The 27,680-nt window shown below is 48.8% G+C and overlaps 1 protein-coding gene and 2 non-coding genes across 3 annotated transcripts in view; 2 read left to right on the top strand and 1 right to left on the bottom strand.

The window, feature by feature from the left end:
- The first annotated feature begins 14,292 nt into the window (after positions 1-14,292).
- TRNAL-CAG (transfer RNA leucine (anticodon CAG)) lies at positions 14,293-14,375 on the top strand. Its single transcript has one exon. It is a non-coding gene; the product is annotated as a tRNA-Leu (tRNA).
- Positions 14,376-14,509: 134 nt separating this feature from the next.
- TRNAL-CAG (transfer RNA leucine (anticodon CAG)) lies at positions 14,510-14,592 on the bottom strand. Its single transcript has one exon. It is a non-coding gene; the product is annotated as a tRNA-Leu (tRNA).
- Positions 14,593-22,507: 7,915 nt separating this feature from the next.
- Positions 22,508-27,680, top strand: part of PLLP (plasmolipin) — a 35,356-nt gene continuing 30,183 nt past the window's right edge. Inside the window, exon 1 of the mRNA XM_025186386.3 lies at positions 22,508-22,710. Within this exon, the coding sequence (XP_025042171.2) occupies positions 22,663-22,710 (48 nt within the window). The 5' untranslated portion in view covers positions 22,508-22,662. The remainder of the gene's footprint in view (positions 22,711-27,680) is intronic.

The raw sequence follows: 27,680 nt of genomic DNA, 5'->3' as shown, positions 1-27,680 counted from the left end.
TTCCTGCAACATGCCTGTTGAAGCTGTTCCATTTGAATTAAATATTATTTGGGCCCAGTTCTGATCTGCCCCCTGCCTCCTAAAAGCACTGTGAACAGGGATTCCCTCCCTCCCAGCTGGCGCTCCCGGGATGCCATTGTCTTCTTGGGACAGAGAGGGGGTTTGGACAGGGATCACCCACTTCAGACCTGCCCTGGGAAAGGATCAACCCTGGTTCAAACCCCTTTGCAGGGAGAAAGGTTTGAACTGGGGCCTCACGGTGCCTGGGTGAGCAGCCTAACCAGTGGGGACAGAAGAGCGAGCCACATGTTTTCTTTGACCCCAATTCATATTTAATTAAAAGTGCAACAACTCTTCAGTGACACTGACATGATCTCTCGCCAGAGGGTAGGGGCCGCTCCAGGATCCTCCTGGTGTGGGCTAGACAGAAGATTAAGAAGGCTGTTCTAGACATCTGATGGGCACAACAATATGCATCTACACAACATGTACTCAGCAGGAGAGTAACAACATATACAGACAGATGGGGTTTAAACATTATCTGTTGCCACTCACTGGTGCCACATTTATTCAGAGAAACTCAACAGGGAAACAAACCTAAGCCAGGAAATAAGTAAATAAATTAATTAATAACAACAACAAACAAATGCAAACTTCTGGACAAAAATTACCAGTGACTTAATACCAATAGCTAATCAGTCGTGTTTTCATTTCCTCCCCCATTTCAGCCATTTGGATTTTCTCCGTAAAAAGCTGGTTTTCCACCTCCAGGAAATGTGACTATTTCCTGGATCGCCTAAGTCAACACATTACATGCCATGGAGCACAAGGAGGTGCCAAATAACAAAGGGCAAAGGAGCAGAAATGTAAACAGCCTTCCTTCCTAGGGCTCTCTTTAAATAATACTGAACAAGAAAAACAGAAAGCTTCCTAATCGGGGAGCCAGCTCCATCCCTGGGGAAGCTTGTCTTGGTTATCTGGTCATTCCCAGGGTGGGATAGAACTTGAGCTGCCAGGGGAGGCTCCAAATTCCCCTTACAAATTCAACTGTATCATTTCCAAAAGGCATAAAAATAGCAGGAGCAAGCCCAGCCATTAGGACTCAAATCACGTCCAGTTGCCGCCTACATCAAGGAGTCTAATTTAGGGATGTAAAATTTCAATTATTTGGCTAATTGAAAAGTCGATGCAATTTGCATCGACTAACAATTAGTCGATAAGGGCGTTTTGCTTCAAAGGCGAAAGCGCTGCGGGGAGCACAGGGCTAGCAGGGGACTCAAGCAGTCCCCCGCTGGCCCCCTGCTACCCACAGTGTTTTGAAGTGGCAGAGCCCCAGCTGACCCCAAGCTCCATGCGGCACTGCCACTTTGAAATGCCGCAGGGAGCCCAGGCCAGCTGGGGACTTCCACCTGGGGACCCTGGGCTGCACACAGCATTTCAAAGCAGCAGCGCCACATGGAGCCCAGGGTCTGGCCCCAGGCTCCATACGGTGCTGTTGCTTTGAAGCGCCCCTCCCCTTCTATTCTACCCTCTCCCCGCTGCCTCTTTCTGATAGAGGCAGCAAGGGGCGGGGAAACGACTAGTCAACAATCCTGTCAGCTAAGCATTTGCTTATTGGATAGTCGACTAGTCATTCACATCCCTAGTTTAATTATTAATGAGCTTAATTTCCAAACTGTTCGCCCCTTTTATCACTACCGAGGTCAGTTTGCGCACTGCCACTGAACTTTTCTATGTAGAACCATCAAATCTTTTAGCATCCTCTCTGATCCACACCCCAGTCCTTGCCTGACTCAATTTTGCATCACCAAAATAATGTTGCATCCTACCCCTCCCTATTGGGTCTCTCGCTTGAGTGCAGACCGCTGGGGTTGAACCTGTGCATTAGGTAAGGTAGAGGGGGTGGGAGGTAACAGAATCTATTCTAAGGTGCATTGTGAATGTGCACTGAACTTTGGAGCTTGGTGACTCATATTTCCATACATGGCTGCTCTGGAACACATCCTGTTGCTTTTATTTTCTCTCAGACTACTGATGTCAGGCTCGTTTTAATCTCCCCCACCAAAGAGGAGAGCAGGAGTTTGGAATGTCCCAAGAAACCCAGGGAATTTCCCAAAGAGTATTTTGCATGACTAGTTAAGGGGGTATCATCAGGTCCCAAATTTAGATGTTACAAAAATAAGTCTCTCCAGACCCTAACAGCTATAGAAATGAGACGAGGACCTGAATTCTGCTGGAAGCCGGGTTGTTTTCCTTTGACTCTACACATTCTTCTGAAATGTCAGCAGAACAGATACCCCACTGTGCCAGTGAAGTGCCAGATTGGGAAAGAGACCATACCCAAAAGTGAAACTGATGTAGCAGCATCATGCAAGCTACAAGCAAAGCACAAAACAACTAGTGAAAAATAAATTAGGTTGGAAAACATCTCTGATGTCAAAGAGCCTTAACAACAAAGGAAGAACATTTCTCTGCTAAACCACTGGGTTTCAGTCTGTGGAGAGCCCCCCCCCCCCCCCCCCCCACACACACACACACAAATGCTGGGGATACTCCGTGGGCACACTCCTAGCTGCTGCCCTGCACTGGCCCAAACACACAGCTGGCCACAACCCCATCGTGTTTAAACCCTCTACAGGCTGTGGGAGAAAGAGGATCTGGGAGGTACAAAGAAGGCCTGGTTCACTCCATACCAAACTGCTATGGGCTCCTCCAGGGTTGGAGCCACCGGGTCCTGCCACCACCATGGGTGTGAACTGCCCACTCCCCTCAGTGAGTCAGTTTCTGCCTGGATTGGTGAATGTGGGGGGCAGCCCCCCATATTACTCACATGGAGAAGAAGGGCTATGACAGAATATACCCATGTCCGCTCCTTTCCTCTGTTGTAATAATCTTTGAACAGTCTGCCTTGAAAGGTGTCAGCCGAACACTCATCATTCAGTGCTCAACACAGATAAAATATGGGCAGCAACGTTGTATGTGAAGTGGTGAGATTCCACTGTCTGGTGATCTTAAGACAAGTTCCAAACTGAACTGGCCAAGAAGTCTGGCTCCACCAAAGGAACCTCTGCTTGGCTTAACGTGCATTTAAGCAGCAAACAGAGCTACCAATCAGGAAAGGAAACAAAAGAAGCTCCGTCTCCAAGTAGGAAGAGCAGCAAGGAACATCCTTTCCTAGAGTACGTCTAACCAGTGGGGCTATCCCAAAATAGCTACCCCCCATGTCTTTTAATCGTGCCCGTTATTTCAAAATAGATTTTGAAATAATGGGCACGCTATTCTGGTATCCCTGTAATCCTCATTCCACGAGGGTTAAGGGATGTCTCAAAATAGTGTGTTATTTCAAAATCTGGCACTGTGTAGACACGCCAAATTTCAAAATCAGCTATTTTGAAATACAATCGAAATAAGATACGCAATTTGAGTAGCGCAAATTGCATATCTTATTTTGGGTTTAGAGTGCTGCGTAGACGCACTTCTAGAGACTATCTCCTGAATCTCTGCTGGAAACATTTTCCAAGGGGAGAATGACAGTATTAAAAGGGGGCCAATGCCCCGGCCAAAGCACTCCTTTCTCTTACTCTTGGCCCATCCATTCATTGCACAAGAAGGGACAAAGGAAGCAAAAGTTAAACACAAGAAGGGCTCCTGAGCTAAGACCTCTGCGAAGATGGTTGAGAGCATGTGGTGAGAAAAACTGCTTAACAGCTGGTTATGTTTGACACTAGCTGCATTTCATCTTTCCTTTTCCTGTAACCATTTCTGACATTTGTGCCTCATTGCTTGTGCTAATTTAAAATTGCGCTCTTTGTAAATAAACAGCCTCCTCCACTGTGTGGAAATGGGAGTGTCTGGGTAATTCTACTTGGGGTGACCAAAGGTGTGTATTGCACCTGGGAAAGAAACATAGACTGTCTAGACGAATGTGTCTTGTCCAGGAGAGGCAGGGCAGTCTAGGAGGCACAATCCAGGAATGAGGGGGTGTATGGGCGATCAGCTGGCAAGAGAACAAAGTGTGGCTGGCTGGCTGCAGCACAGGCAGACATACCTGGGGGTGACCTGCATGCTGGAGGCTGTTTGTGACTAGCCCAGACTGGCAGCTACCACAGCAAAGTAGTGTAAAGGGCAGGGGCAACAAAGTTACTCAATGCTCTGCCTTGCACCCTGTCCCGGGGTATATCACAGTGGCACAGGCTGGGAACCAAACATGTAGCCCCAGATTTGCAGGTGCAGTGTGGCTTTTCCTCCCATTTCCACCAGCTTAGCACCGGCGGAGAGAGGTTCACTGGGTGTGCAGTGATCCTTTTGTGACAGAGATGAGGTAACGTTCGATGGAAATTCCATCAACTACTCAACTAGTACATTAATCATTAGTTAACATCCCTAATCCTGACTGGTTTGGCCGGGAAGTTATCAAGTGCTGGCATTTCAGTTGCCCCTCCCCCTACTGCTGCGCACCTCCTGCCCTCTGCGTTGGAGCTGCCCTTTGGGAACCTCCTGCTTGCTGTGCAGGGTGAGGGAGGGAGAAAAGGGGGGCGCTGATGTCAGGGTGTCTCTCCTCCCCCCACTTCTGTACCCCAACTCCACACAGAGACTGCAGCTATGCACAGTTATTTCGGAATAAACTAATCCAGAATAGTTATTAGCGTCTGCATTGCAGGGAAGCCTCAAAATTACTCCGAGGCAGGTTTCCCTAATGTAGACATGCTAGCTTCACTTAGAGCCCCAGGAGGAATAACTTAGAATGGCCGTGGTGAGGGGCTATTTTGAAATAGCACCAGTGGAGTGTCTACACAAGCCTTATTTCGGAATAGCTATTTCGGAATAGGCATTATCCTTTGTAGAATGAGGTTTACAGAAGTTGGAATAAGCCGTCTGTTATTTCAAAATAATTTTGAAATAATATAATGGCTGTGTAGAGGCTTGCATAGTTATTTCGGAATAACAGCCACATCCAGAGAGAGGAGGATGGAGGGAGCATGGAAATGCAAATTTCTGTCACTCTCACACACTGTGTGTGTCTCTGTCATTCTCACAAACACACACTGTCCTTCCCTCTCATCTCCCGACCCAACATGTACATGGGGGGTTGTATGGAGGGTTGTTACTATTTTACTGCTTGCAAAGCGGGTTATTTTTGGCTTTTGACTGGTCAGTGCATTTCATAACTTTCATTTCTCTCTTACACTTAATTTAATTCTTTGAGTCGTGAGTTCTAAAATGCCTATGTTGTGACTGGAGTAATTATCCCTGTGATGATTGTGGTCCTGGAGGTGGCTGGCATGTCCCTGCAGCCACCTGAGGAGGTCAGAGCAGAGGGTCTCCACACGCTGTCCTTGCCTGTGGACACCATTCCTGCAGCTCCCATTGACTAATAACAGAAAACTGTGGCCAGTAGAAGCTGTGGGGTTGGTGCCTGTATGGGAAGGGCAACACCTTGAGCCACTGCTGTGCATGCCAGCTGCTTTCAGAGGTGGTGCAGGGCCAAGGCCATGGCTCCACTGCTCCATCCCTGGGGAAGCTGTCTGGCTGCTCCCAGGGTGGGTGGGATTTGAGCCCACAGCTCTGCCCTGCCAGATACCCTATCTGCTAAGCCACTCCTGAACCCACCCTACCACCAGAGGGTCCCTTATCCTGCTTTCCTAATGGGGGGGCCAGGTCCATCCCGTGGGGCAGCCAGTGTTGGCTGCCCAGGTGGGTGGAATCAAGCCACCACCCGGTGCTCCAGAGGCTGATGCCCTGTGCCTGAGTTCACTGGAGTTCCCACCCCCCACCTTTATCCTGCTTTCCAAATGCAGAAGCCAGCTCTGTGTTGGCTGTCCAGTTGCTCCCAGGGTGGGCAGGGTCAAAGCACCCAGCCCTGCACTCCCCAGGCAATCATAGAATCATAGAATACTAGGACTGGAAGGGACCTCAAGAGGTCATCGAGTCCAGTCCCCTGCCCTCATGGCAGGACCCAGTAGTGTCTAGACCATCCCGGATAGACATTTATCTAACCTACCCTTAAATGTCTCCAGAGATGGAGATTCCACAACCACCCTAGGCAATTTAGTCCAGTGTTTAACCACCCTGACAGTTAGGAATTTTTTCCTAGATCCCTTTCTGCCGTACTCCTTCCTAGACAGTCGCTTCCCATTCTGTATGTGTGAAACTGATTGTTCCTTCCTAAGTGGAGCACTTTGCATTTGTCCTTATTAAACTTCATCCTGTTTGCCTCAGAACATTTCTCCAATTTGTCCAGATCCTTTTGAATTATGACCCTATCCTCCAGATTAGTCGCAACCTCTCCCAGCTTGGTATCATCTGCAAACTTAATAAGCATAGTCTCTATGCCAATATCTAACCAGTTGATGAAGATATTGAACAGAACCGGTCCTGAAACAGACCCTGCGGAACCCCACGTTTCTCCTTTCCAGCAGGATTGTGAACCATTAATAACTATTCTCTGGGAATGGTTATCCAGCCAGTTATGCACCCACCTTATAGTAGCCTCATCTAAGTTGTATTTGACTAATTTATTGATAAGAATATCATGCAAGACCATATCAAATGCCTTACTAAAGTCTAGGTATACCACGTCCCTTATACTGCTTTTCCCTTATCCTCTAGCCCACTCAAGAACCCACCCCATTTCCATGTGTTTGAGGGGGTCCCTTATCCTGTGTTGGCTGTCTGGTTGCTCAGAAGACTTTAACCCACCATCCTGTGTGCCTTAGGCTCATGCCCTATCATCTAAGCCACTCCAGAACCCACCCCACTGCCCTACTTTCAGGGGGCTCTTAATCCTGCCTTCCTAATGCAGAAGCCAAAGGTAGAGGTGCAGCGGGCTAGCAAGCGCCCCCCTTGTCAACTAATCGAGCTGTCAATGGAAATTCCATTGACTACTTGATTAGCTGATTATTGAAAATTTAACGTCCCTAGTTTAGATTAGTAAACAAATTTATACTTCACATTTCTAACTTCATATACTGGAATGACACATGCACTCAAATAGAATATACACAGTTAGTAGATTTTAACTTTTCTAATTATATACTACATGACGTATGCATAAAGCATATCTGAGTTATGTCCTATTCCTATTCAGAAGCATATCTCCGTAAAGAGTATGATTGCAACATCGCAGTGAAGACAAGGTCTCAGTGTCCCTCTGTGGCACACAATTATTTTGACTCTGTTCACCTTTAGGAGTCCAAACCAAAATGCAGGTGCTTGGGTTTGATTGCTGGTGGCCAGTGTTCTCAGTAAATAGCAATTTCACAGGAAAGGCTTTGTCTGCCTTTAGTTTGCAATGACGCTCTAGAGTTCCTTGTGTAAACTTCCCCATGACAACTAGGATCCAGATCTTACTGAATTATGAAGCTTGCAGGGGAGGCTCTACCACAAGCAGTTAGATAGTGATCTGTTGCCAATAGCTATCAGATAAGGATGTCATGTGAAAGGAAGTGCTAAGTGGGGAAATCCTACACTGGAAAGCCCAGCTGCAGGTCTAAGCGTCTTGCCTTGGTAGCACATCTTGGCTCCGAATTCTCCTACGGGTCAGGGCATGCTCATTGAATCTGATAACTTCCATAGTTGCTCTAGCACAGGGGACCTAGGATTTGGCTTCTAGTCTTTGTGATGGCAAAAATCTGTATTTTGCACACACAGTTGGAGTAATTGCAAGCATTAGTGTGCAGTTAGGCTTGTGCATTTTAATACTTTACAGGTGCGTCTAGACTGGCAAGATTTTGCGCAAAAGTAGTCACTTTTGCGCAAAAACTTGCCAGCTGTCTACACTGGCCGCTTGAATTTGTGCAAGAGCACTGACTTTGTAATGTACAAAATCAGTGCTTCTTGCACAAATACTTTCACGCTCCTGCTCGGGAAAAAGCCCTCTTGTGCAAGAATACTTGCGCAAGAACAGGGGCAGATGACCATTTTGCGGGGCCCAGGGCAGCCCAATTTCGCGGGGCCTGTCAGCCGACGGTCAGGGCAGTGAGTCCCTTATGACCGGCTGAAGTTCTTTTAAATTGTGCTTGGTTCTGTTACAGCAACTGAAGGAGTCAGGTTAAAGCTTAAACAGTTACTATTTTATTGTTACAGGGTAAACTTAGTTCTTAAATGCTACTACTGTGTTACAGATAACACAGCCACTACAAAGGACAGGACAGAAATTACACTAATAAGTCACTTACAGGTACCATGAAACCCTTTGGTTCTCTGAGCTCTTATTAAATGCATGCAAAATAGACACATAGCAGGTATATATTCTCACCCCTGCGTTCCAGACTTGGTGTGACCAGCGTCTTTCTCTCAATCCCTCGGGAAGAAGTAGGGAGAGGTTGGGCGTCCCACAGACCTCGGGAGACAATCAATACCTGCCAGCAGGTATAGATGATTGGAGCTCAAATGGGGTGGGCTGCTGAACCTCTTTTATACTCCTTGGGTTATGTAGGCTTCTTCCTGGGCTCAAGTGGCCAATTAGGAAAAATGGCTTTGAATGCCAGGTTTCCCACGAAGGGTGCAAAGCATAATTTACACCTGGGAAAATGCAGACAATGGGCACCTCTGGTATGTGATGGGCGAAGATTCCTCTCCTGGGACAGTGCAGGCGTGTCAATTACTGGTACTAGCCATCAGGGCGACGGGAGGCCCCGGGTCGTCAGCTAGCCCATTTACTGTCTGGTTTCTGTTTATGGTAGAGTCAGGGACAGGCAGCACACCTGCGTTCCCAGGGCATCAAAGGCTGACTGCCTTTCTCTTGCTCTCTGGGGGGGGGGAACAAGATGGGGTTCGTGGAAAAACAAGATGGGGTTTGTGTCTGGCTACAAGGCCCCCCTTTGCCATGGCGCATGCGCAGGGTTTCTTGAAGCGCGGGGCCCGGGGCGGCCGCCCCGCTTGTCCTGCCCTATATCCTCCCCTGCGCAAGAGGGCCAGTGTAGACAGGGAAGAACTATTTTGCGCAAAAAAGCCCCGATGGCTAAAATGGTGATCGGAGCTTTCTTGCGCAAAAGCGCGTCAATACTGGGCACGGATGATTTTGCGCAAAAGCACTTTTTGCGCAAAAGCATCCGTTCCAATCTAGATGCTCTTTTGCGGAAATACTTTTAACGGGAAAACTTTTCCATTAAAAGTATTTCCGCAAAATCATGCCAGTCTAGACGTAGCCTACATGTATAACTGGGGGGTTTTGAGACTGCACCTATCACAGCTGTAATTGAACATTTAACTTAGAACTTAGAGGTGAAAAAAGTAAAGGACTCAATTCTAAAGCCCTTGTCCACATGAGTAACTGTTGAAATCAGTGGTGATGTTGAGGGGAGTATGTAGCACAGGACTGGGCTCCAAGGCTTGCATGTTAGGGCATGTCTACACTAGGAAATTATTTCAAAATAACATACTTTGAAATAATAACGTCTGAAATAACTATTTCATAATAGCTACTATAGGGAAACATCAAAATTAGTCCAAGGCAAGCTCCTTTAATGTGGACATGCTACCTTGACTTTGAGCCTGAGGAAGCCCTCGGGAGTAATTACTTTGAATGATTATGGGGAGTAGATATTTCGAAACAACAGCAGTGGAGCGTACACATTACTGCTACTTCGAAATTACTGGTTCAAAATAAGCATTATTCCTCGTGGAAAGCAGGAGTTGTTATTTTGAAATAACCAGCACGTTATGTTATTTTGAAATAAGAGGAGTTCGAAATAACTCCTGGTGTAGACCAGGGCATAGTGAGCAGATGGATATGAAAGTGCCTTAGATTGCGACATACAGGGAAGAAGAGATGCTGGTGTCATTTAGGCTGAAAGGAGCAATCAAGCAGAAGTATAAACTGTATTGTGCCAGTCACCACTCGCTAGACTTCATAATGCCTGTTTTACAGCTGCATGTAAATACACCTACACTGGGTTTAAAGAGCTTCCACAAGAGGTTTTGCTCTATGATTAAATCCTTAGGTGCCTTCCGTCATATTCTAGAGTTCCTGATCATTAACAATTAATAGCATATTGTGTTTGCACAGCACCTTTTATCAGAAGAATCCCAAAGCACTTTATGTACTGTATCTTGTAGAAGACACGTGATACAGGAATCACTTTGTTATTTATGTGTTTGCATTGTGGTACCTCCAAGCAGACCCAGTTGCAGACCCCTTGGTGTTTGACATTGTACAAACCGAACAAAAGAATTGCCCCTTCCCAGAAGACCTTTCAGCAGTGGCAGGCAACCTGCAGCCCACAGGCCGCATGTGACCCATTGGGGTTCCATCTATGGCCTGCACATCCCATGTGTGCCTCTTCCCCATGCGCCTCTCGCACACTGGGGTACTGGAGCCCTACACTTCCTACTTCTCCCCTCCCACACCACACTTTCGGAGCGCCATGAATCCACTGATTTGCACTCCCCCTCCCTCCCGGAACTTGAATGCCATGAATCAGCTGTTCACGCTCTGGGAGGGAGGGGACCACTAGAGATGAATGTGTGGGGGAAAGGGACAGAGGGGGGGTGTGCAGGCCTTAGATGGAACTCCAGTAGGCTGCAGGACCACTGTTTGGGCTCCCCCGCGGTGGCCCGGCTGAGCGCACAGCACTCAGCTGAGCACCACAGCACAGGGGAAGGGGGGGCGGGGCAGTGACGTACACGGCCCCGCCCCCTGGCCATTTACGTCAGCTCCCACCCCCCCTTCTCCTCCTCCGCGGCGGCCCACTTCATTGGGGGTGGGGAACCAGTCAGGGTATGTCTACACTACCCCGCTAGTTCGAACTAGCGGGGTAATGTAGTCATCCACAATTGCAAATGAAGCCCGGGATTTGAATTTCCCGGGCTTCATTTGCATAAAGCTGGCCAGCGCCATTTTTAAATGCCGGCTAGTTCAAACCCCGTGCCGCGCGGCTACACGCGGCACGGAGTAGCTAGTTTGGATTAGGCTTCCTAATCTGAACTAGCTGTACTCCTCATTCCATGAGGAGTAACGGTATGAGAAGTGGAATGAGGAGTAATGGTAGTTCGAACTAGGAAGCCTAGTTCGAACTACCTAGTTCGTGCCCCGTGTAGCCGCGCGGCACGGGGTTCGAACGAGCGGGGATTTAAAAATGGTGGAGCCCCGCTTATGCAAATGAAGCCCGGGAAATTCAAATCCCGGGCTTCATTTGCAAGTGCGGTATGCCTACATTACCCTCCTAGTTCGAACTAGGAGGGTAGCGTAGACATACCCAGAGAGAGAGAGAGAGAGAGAGATGGAGCAAAAGAGCTCAGGAAAGAAGACCTGAAAATCCCATCTTATGACGGGCTAATTGGGCTAATTGGCTAGTCATATATACTAGCCAATTAGCCCGTCATAAGACTGGATTTTTAGGTCTCTCCTCCACGTCGGTCTTCTCTCCTGAGCCTCCGGTCTCTTGCTCTGTCTCTCTCTCTCCTCCTCCTACCGCCTCCCCCCACCTCAGCTCTGCTCCGCCTCCTGTCTCTCTCTTTCTCTTCTCCTCCCCCTCCTGCCTCTCACTGGGGGACCGTGGAGCCCAAATGGCCGTTTGGGCTCCGTGCTCCCCATGCTGCATGGGGAGGCAGGAGCCCAAACGGTCGCTTGCTCCCACATGGTGGCCCGGCTGAGCGGCACAGAAGTCAGCCAAGCACCACGGCAGGAGGCAAAGGGGGGGCGGGCGGTGATGTTCACAGCCAGGGGGCGGGGCCTGGAGACGCTGTCACACTGCACGTCACCGCCCCACCCCCCTTCGCCTCCCGCCGTGGTACTCGGCTGACTTCTGCGCCGCTCAGCCGGGCCACCGTGGGGGAGCAAGTGGCGCAAGCGTCTGTTTGGGCTCCGCGGTCCCCCAAGTGAGAGGCAGGATGGGGAGAAGAGCTGAGAGAGGGGGGAAAGCAGTAGGAGGAGGAGAGACAGAGAGAGAGAGATGGAGCGATAGACCGGAGGCTCAGGAGAGAAGACTGACGTGGAGGAGAGACCTGAAAATCCCGTCTTATGACAGGCTAATTGGCTAGTTTCAAAATAATTGCCTAGTGTAGACATGACCTGAGTCAGATATTGTGTGAGGTCTTGCAAAGACAGGACTTGGTTTTCAGGCTCCTGTGAAAGAATGAATCTGCAGCAGCCCAGCACCCCCTAGTGCTTCCTTCCCTCAAAGCCAGTGACAAAAGACTGAAGGATCTCAACCCAAGGGATTCAGTAATCATTAAATTGTGCGTGGTGGGGGGCGGGGGAGGGGGCAAGGGAGATGAGCAGTGAAGTGGAGCAGACCTGTCTGACCAGCTCGGCCACTCCCTGTGAGTTTGTTCGCCTGATGCAAAATCAGACTCCATCCTATTTCAGCACAATGTTCAAGAGAAAGGCCCATGATCAGTTGGGTGGCTCCACAGCTCCTATCACAGCCCGAGGGCATTGGAGAGGGTGCAGGTGCTGCTCTGCAGGTCACAGCGACAAAGCAATGGGGCACAACGCAGAGCAGCCAGCAAGTATCAAGCAGTAGCTGTTTTGCCCTCCTGAAAGCAGGGCCAGGGTGTAGCGCTTGTAGATGAGGAGTGGAATTACAATGGGCTGCACTGGCCAGGAGGAGACAGGCCACAGAGCTCAGGCTGGGAACAGGAAGGCTGATAGAGCAGCTTCAGGGTGAGGTCGTACCTGGAGCCCACCTGTCCCCCACCCTTCCAATGCTTTAAAGAGGGAATGTGCAGAAGTGCTGCAGCCATTATGGTGTAGCTCTGTGGGCTTCCTTAGAAAGGGGGTCCTAGAACAAAAGCATTTCAAAGTGCCTGGCCTCTCTGAGTATCTCAGCCTCAATGGGAGGTAGCCTGTTTTGGAGCAGATCAAAGTATTTGGCAAGACAAAAGTTGCAGTCTTGTCAGGTTCCCAGGGCAGAGAGCTGCGTAACAGCTTAGCTGGAATTTCCCCTCCCAAGGATGTGGTTTCCTAGCTGTCAGGTGAACAGCTCTGTTGGCATACTGATGTCCATGTTAATGCAGGGTGCTGGCAGCTCACTTGTCTGGGCAGCACAGGTGGGGCAGGTAGAGAGTTCAGAATTTATTGTAAGAGCTGAGATATAAGAATCTTGCGCAAAATGAGGTTTTTGATCAAAAACCCCTTACACAAAAAGAAACGGCAGAAAATATGCTAATGATGGTGCAATTTATGCTAATGCGCCCCTCATTAGCATATTTTCTGCTGGAAAAACTCACATTGAAGACGTAGCCACCGTTTTTACACAAGTTAACTTTTCTATGTTTCTTTTTCCCTGTCTATAAACTCAGGGATAATTATAATTAATATTTGGACAGCATGGCTGATGCTATATATACATTTGCAGTGCTGTTGCAGCAGAGGATGAGAGACTGGAGGCAGCTGAGGAAGTATCTTTATTAGACCAACTTCTTTTGGGGGAAGAAACAAGCTTTGGAGCTGCACAGACCTTCATCGTCTCTGTGGCCAAACGTTGTCAAAGGAGAGGGCTGATGGGTCTGTTTATCATATGCCCATGCTGTGCAGTATGGGCTTGCAGCACGGGCTGTAACCCCCTTCCCCCCATCTTCCAGCCCCCTGCTCTTGGGTCTGAATACAGAAAGGCCTTAAAACGGGCGGTGCGTGCCCCGGGACTGTGACGGTGCAACGGGACCGCCGTGGCCATCGCACCAGGAGCGGGGCGCGAGCGGGGAGGGCAAGAGGGCCCCTGAGCACGAGCGCAGCCCCACGCCGCCGGGAGAACAAGGGGACCCGCTTGCACAGCTCTGCGCTAGTTCACAGACACACACACACACACACACACGTGCTCTCTCTCTCTCACACACACACACACGTGCTCTCTCTCTCACACACACACACCCCTCAGCAGCCCCCTGCCGCGCCCCAGCGGAGCAGGCAGAGGGGCGGGGCTGGCGCGCGGGGCCTCTCGCCCCGCCCCCTCAGCGCTGCTGCGCGCGCCACACGCGTTTCTTAGCAACACAACGGCGGGGGGGGGGGGTTACTGAGTGGGGCGCGGGACGGTCTCGCGCGGACACGGGCAGGCGGGGCGTTGGCGCGGGCAGGGCCCAGGGACGCGCAGCCGCGCAGGCAGCTGGGGGGCCACCGGAGGGGAGGGGGTGCGGGGAAGGGAGGGGATCCCCACGGGGGGGAGGGGCGGGCCGGTCCAGCGCGGGGCCGCTCACAGAGTGGGACCGAACTGCGCTCGCCCGGGGGGGGGGTGCCCGGACCCCACCATAGGGGCGCGAGTCGCCACGGGGCAGGGCGTAGTGCGGCTGCGCAGTTGCTCGCGGGGAGACGCGCCCGCTTTTCTAGCCGCGGCGGCAGCTCTGCGCGTGGCTGTCAGGATGGCCGAGCGGTCTAAGGCGCTGCGTTCAGGTCGCAGTCTCCCCTGGAGGCGTGGGTTCGAATCCCACTTCTGACAACGGCTCCCTTTTTGCATGCTGGCTCAGCCGCTTCTTTTGGGGGGAGGGCATGAGACCCGCAAGGGCGTCCGCGTTCGGCACCGGCACGGGCGGGCGTTAAAAATAGAGGGGGCGGCGGGGGGAGAAAAAGCGTTGTCAGAAGTGGGATTCGAACCCACGCCTCCAGGGGAGACTGCGACCTGAACGCAGCGCCTTAGACCGCTCGGCCATCCTGACTCGTCGGGCTGCTCTGCTCCGCCCGCCGCCTCATTCCCAGCTCCGTGTTTGGCCATCACAAGTACCGGCTGGCACTTTTATTGAGTATTGATTTTTGTTCATTAAAGCCCCGATTAATCTTAGAATCCCAGAGCTGGAAGAGACCTCAAGAGGCCAAGTCCAGCCCCCTGCCCAAGGCAGGACCAACCCCAGCTATAAGCATGCACATTTCTGATTTATCCAGCATAGGGATCTATAGCTGTGTACTCCCAGAGGGAGGCTTTAGTATTGTGCGTCCCAGTGACCTCAGTAGCTGGTAATAAATTCCTGGTATAAAGTAATTCCTGGTATAAATAAGTAGCTGGTATAAATTACTATATTAAAATCGTATCTTCCCTGCCCCTGCATCATGGGCACTTTAAAGTCTCAATATCAATGATCCCACTATACAAGGCTGCTCAGCATGTGTGGAATATGCTGGCTACCTGAGAGGATAAAGAAAATCAGACAACAAAGAAGAGATGGGAGCGGGTCAGATTTGTGTATACTGTATGGAAGAGCTTAGACTTTTAGAAAAATCTGAAAGAAGACTAGATAGATGACTGGCCCAGGATGCAGCCAGGCAGCCATCACTAGCCCTGATTTCAGGAGGGTATTTAAACAATCCTACTGAAATCCATCAGACTATTCACTTATGTACTTGTTGAAGCATCTGATTGCACCAAGGCCATAATGCAAAATTTCAGCAAATCCAAACCAGCTGACAATTATTTATGTGTATAGGACTTTGCTTATGAGAATGTGCTGGCTGTGGATGGTAGTATTGCGCTAACTCATAGGAGCCGTAATCAGACCAGGGTTCCATTGTGCTAGGTGCTGCACAAACACAGAACAAAAAGAATGTTCCCACCCTAAAGGGCTTGCAGTCTAGAATGAGACCTTGGAGTAAAATCTGACCTACTATGGTTGAAAGAACAATTGGTGTGAACGCATTTATTGACAATTAGGTTTTGTCTCATCTTTCGGATGGTGTTGATGAGCAGCTGGAAATAGGCCAGCAGTGACTTAAATTAATGTAGTTAGGCTAAATAAGGGCCCTTAATGGTACTTCAGGGCTATAATGGCCCATTAGCAAAGAGGTGGGGAAGCTTAGTCTTCCTGTGCTAACTCATAGGACCAGTAATCAGACCAGGGTTCCATTGTGATAGGTGCTGCACAAACTCAGAACAAAAGGAAAGTCCTCACCTCTTTTTCGTAGATTATAACTTGGACCTAACCAAGTGAGTTATAAGATCAAGAACACATATTCCTGCGCATCCAGAAATATAATCTACGCTGTCATGTGCCGAAAGTGTCCGTCTGCTATGTACATTGGACAAACATCTCAGACACTTCGCCAAAGGATTAATGCCCACAAAACAGATATCAGACAAGATCACAAAGAGAAAACAGTTTCTTGCCACTTTAACCAGAAAGGACACTCTCTAAATGACTTAGCCACCTGCATTCTGCTACAAAGACCTTTTACATCTGCACTTGAAAGGGAATCCTCTGAACTGTCATTCATGTTAAAATTCGACACTTACCAACAAGGACTTAACAAGTCTTTGAACTTTCTCACCCATTACCAAGACAGTTTCCCCAATTATCACCTGTAATACCATTAACTCACAAACATCCCACTCTCCCTACCTTTAATATCAGCAATTCACAGACACTTACCTTCCTTCCTCCCCCTTCCCACCCCCCGCATCCCCCTTCTGTTCTGCAATGTGATTTGTCCTTTTCATATTTGTTCATTTTTTTAAATTGTATCCTTTGGTATATATGGTTGTGACTATTTTCTTCCACTATTTGATCTGAGGAAGTGGGTCTGGCCCACGAAAGCTCATCATCTAATAAACCATCTTGTTAGTCTTTAAAGTGCTACATTGTCCTGCATTTTGCTTCAGGTTTATTCTCCACATTCCTAACTTGATCTACAAAGACGATAACTGGCATGCAAACAGGAAAATCATATTCAGTAGATTATAACTTTTCCAGTGATATCTTATATGAGGTATATTCCAGTTATATCATATTCCTATTCAGAAGCATATGTGCATAAGGCCTATGGAATTGCCTCATCGGTGAGACTGACTGAGATGTGTCTACACGACTAGTGCTAGAGCAGCACAGTTCCAATGCTGCAGCTACCCCTGTAGTGTAGACACTTCCTACAGCAATGGAGGGGTGTTTTGTATTCCCATAGATAAGCCACCTCCCTGAGCAACACTAGCTAGGCCAGCAGCAGAATTCTTCCACATTTACACCAGGGCTAGGTCAGCATAACTACAGTGTTCACAGGTGTGAATCTTTCACACCTCAAGTGCCCTAGCTACATTGAACAAACTTTTACACATAGACCAGGCCTGACAAAAAGACTGATCCAAAGCCCACTCTTGGAGTCCTTCCACTGTCTTCAACATGCTTCAGACCAAGCCCTAAGCATATGTGTGAAGAACTACTGCAAGACAGATACGCTGAAGGTGGGGGAAGAGAGGTGCAATTTGTTCAGAAAATGGTTGAACCATGATCCTATGTCTCTCTCACAGGAGGAATTTTCAAAGTCTAGGGCAGTGGTCTCCAACTTTTTTAACCATAAGATCACTTTTTCCATTTAAGTGCAACGTAAGATCTACCACAAACCCAAATACCCTTGCCAGGCTTCCTTCCCCCCCACCCTCCTTCTCTGAGGCCCTTCCCCTGCTCCACGCCTTCTCAGAGATCTCACCCTGCTCATTCCATTCCCCTTCCTCCCTTAATCTCATTCACTTTCACCAGGCTGGAGTAGGGGGTTGGGGTGGAGTAACCCACAGCCAAAGCAGCAGCCTGGCAGCCAATATTAGTTGCCCCGGGGATAGAGTTGAGTCCTGCATTAGGAAGGCAGAATAAGGGACACCCTGAAGATAGGGAGGCGGGGTGGTTTCTGGAGTGCGTTAGGGCATTGGCCTGAGCAGTACAGGGTGGTGGGTTTAAGTCCCTTGCCCCCCTGGGAGTGACCAAACAGCCAACACAGCATAAGGGCCCCTCGGGGGGGGGGGGGGGACATTGAGCTCTTGACTAAGGGACTATAGGGAGGAACTGGCTCCCACGTTTGGAAAGCAGAGTATAAGGGACCTGCTGAAGGTAGGGAGATGGAGTGGGGTCCTCAGTGATAGGGCATCAGCCTCTGGCCCACAGGGTGGTGGACTCAAGTACCCCCCAGCCACCCATTCAGGAGCTGCCTGGCAGCCAATATTAGTTGCCCCAGGGATACAGCTGACTCCTGCATTAGGAAGGCAGAATAAGGGATGCCCTGAAGGTAGGAATGTGGGGGTGGTTTCTGGAGTGGACTAAGCAATAGGGCTCTTCCCCTGGGGAGCACACACAGGGTTGCAGGTTCAAGTCCTCTCCCTCTGCCTGTCTCTGTCTATCCTGGAAATAGCCACCCCAACATAAGGGGACTCTCCAGAGGTGGATTCTTTAATGGACACGGGGTTACAGCATTCCTGTGGGGGAGTACAGGGTGGTGGGTTCAAGTCCCACCCACCCTGGAAGCATCAAGACAGCCAACACAGAGTCCCCCAGGCATGGAGCCAACTCCCACATTAGGAAAGCAGGAGGATAAGGGACCTTTAGAAGGGCAGGATGATGGGCTCAAGTTCCATCCACCCCAGGAATGGAAGAGCAGAGTCAAGGCAGCTTACTCATACCCTGGCCCTGCACCATTCCTGGAAGCAGCTGCCATGTACAGCAGTGGCTCCATGTTCTGCCCTTCATCTACAGACTCCAACCCCACAGCATCTACTGGACACAGTTCTCCATTATTGTTTAATGGGAGCTTTAGGAGCAGTGTCAGACAAGGACAGCACAGCATATGGAGACCCTCTGCTCTGATTTTCTCAGGGACATGCCAGCCACTTCCAGGAGCACAATTACCACAGGGATAATTAATCCAGACATATTTCCTCAGATCATATTCCAGAATAGAATTGGCATGACCATATATACCAAAGGAATACAATGAGAAAAGGGACCACATTATTAAATCAGATTTAGTACAGAAGGTGGGATGAGGGGGAGGGAGGGAGGGAATAGCTATTTGAGTCAATGAATGGCTAATCAGGGGTGATAAGTGGGAAACTATCTTTGTAATGGTTAAGGTAATTAGCATCTTTGTTAAGGCCCATTCGTAAAGTGTCAAATTTAAGCATGAATGAAAGTTCTGAAGTTTCCCTCTGTAATCTGGTGTTAAAGCCTCTTTGAAGTAAGATGCATGGAGTAAGGTCATTAAGACTATGTCCAGGTAGGCTGAAATGAAAAGCAACTGTTTTTTCCTTGTGAAGATGTCTGCTGTCTGTTTTGTGGGCATTAATTCTTTAGCGAAGTGTCTGAGAAGTCTGTCCAATATACATAGCAGAAGGACACTGTTGGCACATGATGGCATAAATTATATTTCTGGATGAACAGAAATATGTGTTCTTGATCCTATAACTGACATGGTTAGGTCCAGTGATCATGTCACCAGAGTAAATACGTGGACAATGTTGGCACCAGGGTTTGTTGCAAGGGAAAGTTCCAGGGTTGGTATTAGTGTGGTATGTCCAGTGGTTGTTGGTAAGAATCTTCCTGAGGTTAGGTGGTTGTCTATAGGAGACTATGGGTCTGTCTCCCAGAGCCTCTCAGAGTGTAGTATCCTGTTCCAGTATAGGTTGTAGGATATTGATAATGCGTCGGAGGGGTTTAAGTTGGGGGCTATAGGTGATGACAAGTGGTGTTCTATTGTTGGTTAGACGAATACCCAGAAACATCTACTTCAAGATAGGCCCAAGAAAATGTATTACTTATCACCCGATTAGCTATTCATTGACTCAAATAGCTATTCCCTCCCTCCCACGCCCTCACCCCACCTTCTGTACTAAATCTGATTTGTCAGTTTAATAATGTGTTCGCTTTTTTCATTGTATCCCTTTGGTATATATGGTCATGCCAATTCTCTTCCAGACTATGATCTGAGGAAGTGGGTCTGGCCCACGAAAGCTCATCACCTATTAAACCATCTTGTTAGTCTTTAAAGTGCTACATAGTTTTTCCTTTTGTTTTAGCAAGATCAGACTAACACGGCTATCTCTCTATTACTAATCCAGACGTGACAGGTTTGGCATTTTAGAACTCACTACTCAAAGAATTAAATTTAAGCATAAGAGAGAAATGAAAGTTATGAAATGCACTGACTAGTCAAAAACTAAAACTAACCCACTCTGCAAGCAGTAAAAGTAGTGACAATGCCCCATGTACCTGCTGGGTCAGGAGATGAGAGGGAAGGACAGTGTGTATTTGTGAGAATGACAGACACATACACTGTGTGAAAGTGACAGAGATTTACATTGGCACGCTCCCTCCATCCCCCTCTCTCTGTGTGGAGACAGGGTGGTACAGGAGTGTGGGGAGGAGGGACACCCTGACATCAGCACCCCCCTCATCTCCCTCCCACACCCTGCACAGCAAGCAAGAAGCTCCCAAAGGAAAGCTCCAAGGCAGAGGGCAGGAGTAGCATGACAGTAGGTGGAGGGGCAACACTTGATGGCTTCCCAGCCAAATCACTCAGGTTCACCTGTCAGAGGCTCTAAGATCTACTGGTAGATCCCGATCTACTGGTTGGTGACCACTGGTCTAGGGCCTGCTCCGGCAGCGTCTGCTGCACTCAGGTACCTCCTGCTGCTGTCTGATCCTTTCATTGCTCCAGCAGAATGTAGCTACTGAGAGAAGCGGTGGCTGGGGACAGAAAAGTTGCCTTGCAGGCGTTTGGAGTCAGTCCAGTGGAGGGCTTTGAATATCGGAGAGAGACTTTGAATTGGACTCTGTACTTAACGGCGAGCCAGCAGATGTGACAAGTATCATAGGTGGGGGAAGACACTGCCTTCCCAAACTTCCAGGCATGGCCCTGCCCACACTGCCTGCTGTAGGCGCATTGGGGACTGAGTGCGCCTTGCTAGTCTTTAAAGTGCTACCTGACTGCTTGTTTTGTTTTACCAAGATCAGACTAACAGGGCTACCTCTCTGTTACTTTTACTCAAGGGAGTAACATTTGCAAGCTAAGATCCTTGATTAATAAGTTGCCAGACTGAAGCAGACTTAATTGCTCTTTGGACAGTTACACCCTATGGTCAAGATGGTTTGTGAGCTTACTTACTCATTATCTTGAGCTGAACATGTGTATTGAAAGACTGTAACTACAGTTGTCTGGAGGCTGCTGGGCCCAATCCTGGGGTCCTTCTTTAGCTTCTACTCAGTCCTCCTGCAGGCAAACTTCCCCGTGAAGCCACTGGGATGTGTGCCGGTGTGGAGAACAGCTGAAAAGGACTTCAGGAGCTTGTCTGGACCCTTTATTTCTGTGGCTGAAGAGGCCCTTCTAGTAGCACAATGCTATTACAGACTCCTTCCAATGTCCCATGGTTGGGGCTTGTCATAGGGGTGCTCCTGCAGCTACCCACTGAGCAGCACTGCCTAGCCTCTTCTCATGGCCTCCTACACACAAGAACATATTGATTTTCCACCGTGGGATCCTTCCTCCTCAGTGTCCGAGCAGGGCAGGAGTGCAGGACACAGCTACACAGCAGGAGGAGGGGCCTTCCTCAGCCTTCTCTCCTCCCTTTGCTCCCTATTCCTCCCAGTGGCATCGCCTCCCACTTACGGAGCCAGTTCGCTCCTGACCCAGCCTTTCCCATCCCCCCACAGAAGCAGGCTAATTCACTGGCCTCAAGCTTGCAGCCTCCCCCAGTGTGCGCAGCGCCCTTCTCGACCTGCCTGCTGCACCTAGCTCTTTGTCACCTCCATATTAACAATGCCCAACCCTGTGGCCATGCACCTCGCCCTCCCCCGAGGAATGTAAACACTCACACCCCGAGCCAATGTCAGTCGCTTAGAGAGGGAGGAAAAAAAGAAACCAGCTCACTCAATAAAATGCCAGGCTCCCAAGGAACCATTTCCTTGCTCATGCGAGGAAGCCGAGCTGCCGGGGAAGGGCTATTTAGCCACAGAGAAATCACGTCGAGAAATAAAGCTGGACATAAAGGCGTAGCGCCAACAATCAGCGCTAGGAGAGTGGAAGGGGCTAGCACAGCGGTTCCCAAACTGTTCAGCACCACACCCCCTTTTTGAGTTTTGAGACGCCCCCCCTCCCAAAAAAATAGCAGCAAAACTTGGGGTGGAATTGACGGGGGGGTGTGGCTGGGTCGCTTCGTGCCCCCCAGGGGGTCACGCCCCCCCCAGTTTGGGAACCCCTGAGTTAGCAAGATACAGATAAAAAGGGTGCGGAGGGCAGTGGGCTTCTACACACATTTCTGTGCTAGTGAGGCCCATTGGGGAGGGAGTGGCCAGCCGGGCAGGAAGAATCTGATCTCAGTGGATCAAACGTCTTCTCCACCCCTTTTAAGAAATCTGACTTTGGCCCCAGAGTTGCCATTGGGCCGGATTCCCCGGCCACGTATGCCCACAGCATCCCAGTCTGACTTGCCGCTGAGATCTACGTAGCCCGCGCAGCTTGGCTCCAGTGAAAGGGCCTGATTCTGCTCCCACTGCAACCAGTGGCTAAGTGCCCATTTGTTTCCACAGCAGGAGCATCTGGAGCAGGAATGGCCGAATGGCTGGAGGCTCCCTCCATGGGAGAGGGTGGGGGCAGCATAAAGCAGCACATGGAGGGAGCCTCCAGCAGTTTTGAACAGCCCCTTCCTTCCCTTTAAGGAACCCACATAAGAATAGGTTCCTGCCCAGGGCAAAGTCAGTCCATGCAGACTGCAGAGACTGTGTCTGGGCCCTGACCCTGGCCAAAGATTAACTCCCAGAAGCCACATTCTGCCAACACCACGCAGGTCAGAAAATACCTTTCCCCTCAGCCTGGCCTCAGTGCATTGGAGGCCCTTGCTGTTGGGGTGCACGCCGCTGGTTGGCTACCTGCTGCTGGCCCATCGTATATCTGGCTGTTCGGACTGGTAACAGGAGCCAGACACACATGGAATGGGTTCTGGAAAATGCTTTTTCAATTGCCACAGCAGCATTATGAAGTCATGAATGGGAGGGAGCCTGCCTTGGGGTCCCCGCTGGGCTGCTGGCTGGGAGGTAAGCGAGTCCCAGTCAAAGCCTGCCTTTGGCACCTCACCCCCTGCCTCTGGTATGGCCCCCCCCCCCGGCCTCAGGTCACAACTCCCTCCCATATGCTGCACCCCTTTCTATAGCCCTCCCCCAGGCCAGAATCCTCTCCTGCACCCACACTCCCTCCCTCCCTGACCCTGCATCAAAATTCCCTGCCTCAAGTCACCACTCACAACCCTTGCACCCCTCCTTCACCAGGTCACAACTCTCCCAGATCCTGCACCTCCTCCTACACCCTTCCCCCAGGTAAAAATCCACTCCTGCACTCCTACACCTTCCCGCACCTTGAACCCCAATCCTCTGCCCCAGGTCATAACCCCTTCCTTCACCCAAACTCCTTCTCAGACCCCACACCCTCTCCTGCACCCCTACCCCGAGCTCCTTTCTGCACCCAACTCTTTCTCGACCCCACACTCCCTGCATAGAAAAGTGCAGCCCTTAGCCACTTACCAAAATCTTGGAGTGGGGCCCCCCCCAACAAAAAATTATTGCCCACCCCCCGTCTGGAGGCTCAAGCCCATAACCAGTGTTGTGTTCTACCTTTTTCTCCCCTGCTTGCTGAGATTGGTCAGCCTCAGTAACAAATGCGAACGGACACCCCTGCACAGACTCGCATCTCTGGGAAATGGGTTTTTGCTATCACGCAGCCCAGCCTGCTCCCAGGGGGTAAAGCGCTGGTCCCTGTTGCCTGGCTCAGGCCTCAAGGGATGTCATTCCACTGGCTGCAGTGGAGCTATTCCTCAGTCTCACTGGTGTAAATCAGAAGAGAACTGGTTCCACATGGTCAGGAGCGGAGGAGAGTACCGCGGGGCTCTGGGCAGCAAAATTTTGCGGGGCTCCCCCCCTTTCGCACAGTCCATGCACAGTGGCACCACGGCGCATGCGCGGGGCCTTGGGAAGCACTGGGCCTGGGGCAGCCGCTCCACTCGCCCTGCTCTGAATCCGCCGCGGCACATGGTCAAATCCTCTGCCATTTCCCATCAGTTTGGCACCGTGGCAGCAGCCCCAGTAGCGGCAAAGCTGCACTAAGGCAGCATCCCAAGACACCCCCTATCTCAGAGGAATCCTCAAGTGGTGCAAAACCAGCTCAGCTGGCTCTACAAGAGCAGTTTCCACTCCTGTGCAGGGGAGACAGGAGGCATGCGGGCAGCGTGCACCACCACATCCTGGACTTCTGCAATCTCTGAAACTGCTCTAAATTACTCCCAGGGCTGAAGTGGCTTCCCTCCAGCCCAGCATCCCAGGGACTGAGGGGGCCACGCTCACAGTCTGCAGAATAGTAAGCAGCCAAGAAAACACACAGGCGACAGCTTTGAACAAGAACCCCAGAGCAAAATCCCCTTAAGCCCAACTTGGATACAACTCTGAAAGTTGTAGCGAGGATTGGGGTCTCTGTATAATTGGAATTCACGGGTCTGCCTCTGAGCCAGTGTTTTCCCCAGGAATTGAAATTCGGGGGGTGGGGGGTGGGGTTTGAATTTACGAGGGGGTGTCAGGGCCGATGAGGGGTGAGACCATGAAGGTGAAGGTGGGCTGCATGGCACCATAGTAAAAACTGAAAAAAATGTTTCATGACCATTTTATTAGATTTAACTCATGTTTTAAAATCACACAAATTATAGTTGGCTACTCAAGCCTGCTATGAAGCACTACGTCTACATCCTTCTTGGTTTCTTGTTATAATTTTGCACAAGTCTGTTAATGAATTTCTCAAATGCAATGCGTTCATCTTTGGTGGCTTCTCGTGTGCCCGGTACTTCCATTCCTTCAATTGATATGCTCATTAGTTCATTCACACGATCAGGCAAACGGCGACTTCTTTCAGAACACAAAATTCTATTCAACGATGAAAGAGAACGCTCAGCTGTAGCTGTTGTGACTGGGAGTAGCAAGAGATGAATTCCACCTTCTTTCATCCCAGGAAACAGCACAAAGATCCGGTCCAGCAACTAGTGATGATAGAAAAGAAGTTGAAGTCAAATCTTCATTCATTCATTGTATGATATTCCACTCTGTGTTCAAATTCTCTATTCTGTCCTGAGCACATGGCAGCCCCATTGCTGGTAGTGCCTCACTCCACTCAACTATCAGTGTTTTATAGGACAGGCATCTGTAAAAACTACACAGAGGTTGAGTAGAATCTAGAAGTCGCTGTTTTTAAGAATCAAGTCTGTGGACTTTTTCAGTTGTCTTAACAAACATTTCTTCTTCTTTTCACTTAAGGATTCAATATAAAAGACTTCATTAGTCAACTTCTGGACTGAAATCTGTGCTTCTTCCAGTACTTTTTCAATGGATAGCTCTCTGGTTGTCCAGAAATAGATGCTACATTTGGATCAAAGATCTACTACTGTTGTAGCAAATGCCTGGACGGCATTGTTTAGTGACCAAAGTGGTTTCAACAGTAGACTTATGAGAGAGAGAATGGCAATAGTCTTCTCTGAACATAGTAGCAAAAGTAAGCCATCAGCCTCACTACTTAGACCCATCCCATCTTGGTAGATACTCTCCAAAGTCAGTAATAATGGCTGGAGTAATTTTAAGACAACAGCCAAGGATCGCTCATGAGAAAGCCAGCGGGTTTTCCCAGGTTGGACTAACTTGAACTTCAGTCCCAGTGTATCTTCTATATTTTCCAAGATATTCAGTCTTTTTGGACTCTTGTTGAAAAAGAATATAATGAAGACATTCAATTTAGAGCTTTTTTAATGTCTTTTGAAGATTCTGCAGCTCGTACTAGTGCTAGTTGGAGTAGATGGCCTCTGCAGTGTGTATAGGAGAGATTAGGGTTACACTTTTCTCTGAGCAAAACTTGTACTCCACCATGTCTTCCAGAGAAGTTTGCAGCTCCATCAACTGCACAAGCAACCATCTGTTTGGGGTCCAATTGACAAGCATTTAACTCTTCTAAAATGTAGGTTGTCACAGATGCAGCCAATGTGTTTTCTATAACTTGAACATCTAGAAATGCATCTACTTGCCTACCACTGACATTAAGATAACGTACATAATGACTTGATGCCCATTTGCATCAGTGCATTCATCAGCCATGTATGCAAATTTTTTTAATGTGGTGAGAGAGTTCTTCACTTTTTCAACTGTTGCATCTTTCACTGTTGTACCTCATGCTTCTAGCCAGTCAGTTGAATTTCTTGCAGAAAGATAGTAAGCATTTGCTAGTATTGTTCAGAACCAGTGTTCAACTTCAGGATGAACTAGTGATAATACACTTAATATTGGCCTCCAGTTTGTAGTGTGTGGCATCTCTTGCTTAAATAGAAAATATGATGCCACAGCCATGTTTGTTCCTGTGAACTGTGTTGTGTCTCCAGCATTCTTAACAGCCTCATTAAGTACTTCTAAAATTGGCTTTGAAAGTTAGCCTTATGAGGCTTTCTGCATGTTGATGCAGTCCAGAGGCCTGGTGTTTTGCTGCCTTTTCACATAATTTGTCAGCACTGGCTTTGCTGATCGGTCTGACAAACCAAGCTCCTCCATTTTTACCAGTTATAGCATTGGAAAGCTTTCCTTCTTTGTAAACTTTTTTGCAAGAGGTGCACCAGTAGCCCCCTTTTGTAACTTCAATAAATGGGAACACTTTTATCGTCAAACATCGGGAACTGCCTTTAGGTTTTGGAGACACTGTTTCTTCAGTAGGTAGCTGTATTTATGCTTTGAGCTGGTCAGATGTAGATACACCACTTGACCCTTCAGATGACATGTTGATATATTCTTGGTTCTTGATGTGTTCTTCACCTTGGTTAGTTTTTGAGGCCTTTGAGTGGAAAAATTCTTGTATTGTTTTTTGTCTTTTAATTTTCACTTTGACCTGCAACGTATAAAAGAGATATGAATAAATTAAATGTTTTGTTAGGATAATGCAAAATACACCAAAACACATAACAGAAAATATCATATTGCCTCTATATAAATTCATGGTATGTGCATACCTTGAATACTGTGTGCAGATCTGGTCACCCTGTCCCAAAAAAGATATATTGGAACTGGAAAAGGTACAGATTTGGGCAACTAAAATGATTAGGGGTATGAAACAGGAGGCGAGATTAAAATGACTGAGAAAAAGAGACAACTAAGGAGGGATTATGATAGGGGGTCTATAAAATTTTGACTGGGGGGAAGAAAGTGAATAAGGAAATGTTATTTAATCCTTCACATAACACAAGAACTAGCAGTCGCCCAATGAAATGAATAGGCAGCAGGTTTTAAAAAAAACAAAAGGAAGTACTTCTTCATACAACATAAAGTCAACCCGTGGAACTCCTTGCCAGGGGATACTGTGAAGACCAAAATTATAACAGGATTAAAAAAAAAGAACTAGATAAATTCCTGGAGAATAGGTCCATCAGGATGGGGAGGGATGCAATACCATGCTCTGAGTGTCCCTAGCCTGTTGCCAGAAGCTGGGAGTGGGCAACAGGGGATGGATCACTTGATTACTTGTTCTGTTCATTCCCTCTGAAGCGCCTGGCCTTGACCACTGTCGGAGGACAGGATACTGGGCTATATGGACCACTTGTCTGACCCAGTATGACCATTCTTATGTAAAAATTAATTATAATAATAAAAATGTTTAGTACAGAAACTGCCCAACATAATGACCTCTCAAGATAGCAACGATGCGAGATAACAACCTTGGAAAATAATGCATTTTAAAAGTCTTGGCCTATTAGGAAACACATTTATATAAGTTTCCATTCCCAGTCACAAATCTAACATTCTGGAGCAGAGTCACTAAAATATAGTCCCACAAACAAATGTTTATGTAACGTGCCCCTCATTTTTCCCTCCACCTCACCCCACTCCTTGGTCAGTGTTGTCCTTGGTCAGTGTTCAGAGGTGCTTTCATGGGAGTACACCTCCCAGGTGGGGGGCAAGAAGGCACCTTGCTTGTTCCTCCAGCTGCTCACTGTTCGCTT

The sequence above is a fragment of the Pelodiscus sinensis genome, chromosome 12 (assembly GCF_052426305.1).
Source record: "Pelodiscus sinensis isolate ZL-2025 chromosome 12, ASM5242630v1, whole genome shotgun sequence".
NCBI lineage: Eukaryota > Metazoa > Chordata > Testudines > Trionychidae > Pelodiscus > Pelodiscus sinensis.
Note: the sequence above shows the minus strand (reverse complement) of the source record. Positions and strands in the feature narration are given on the sequence as shown.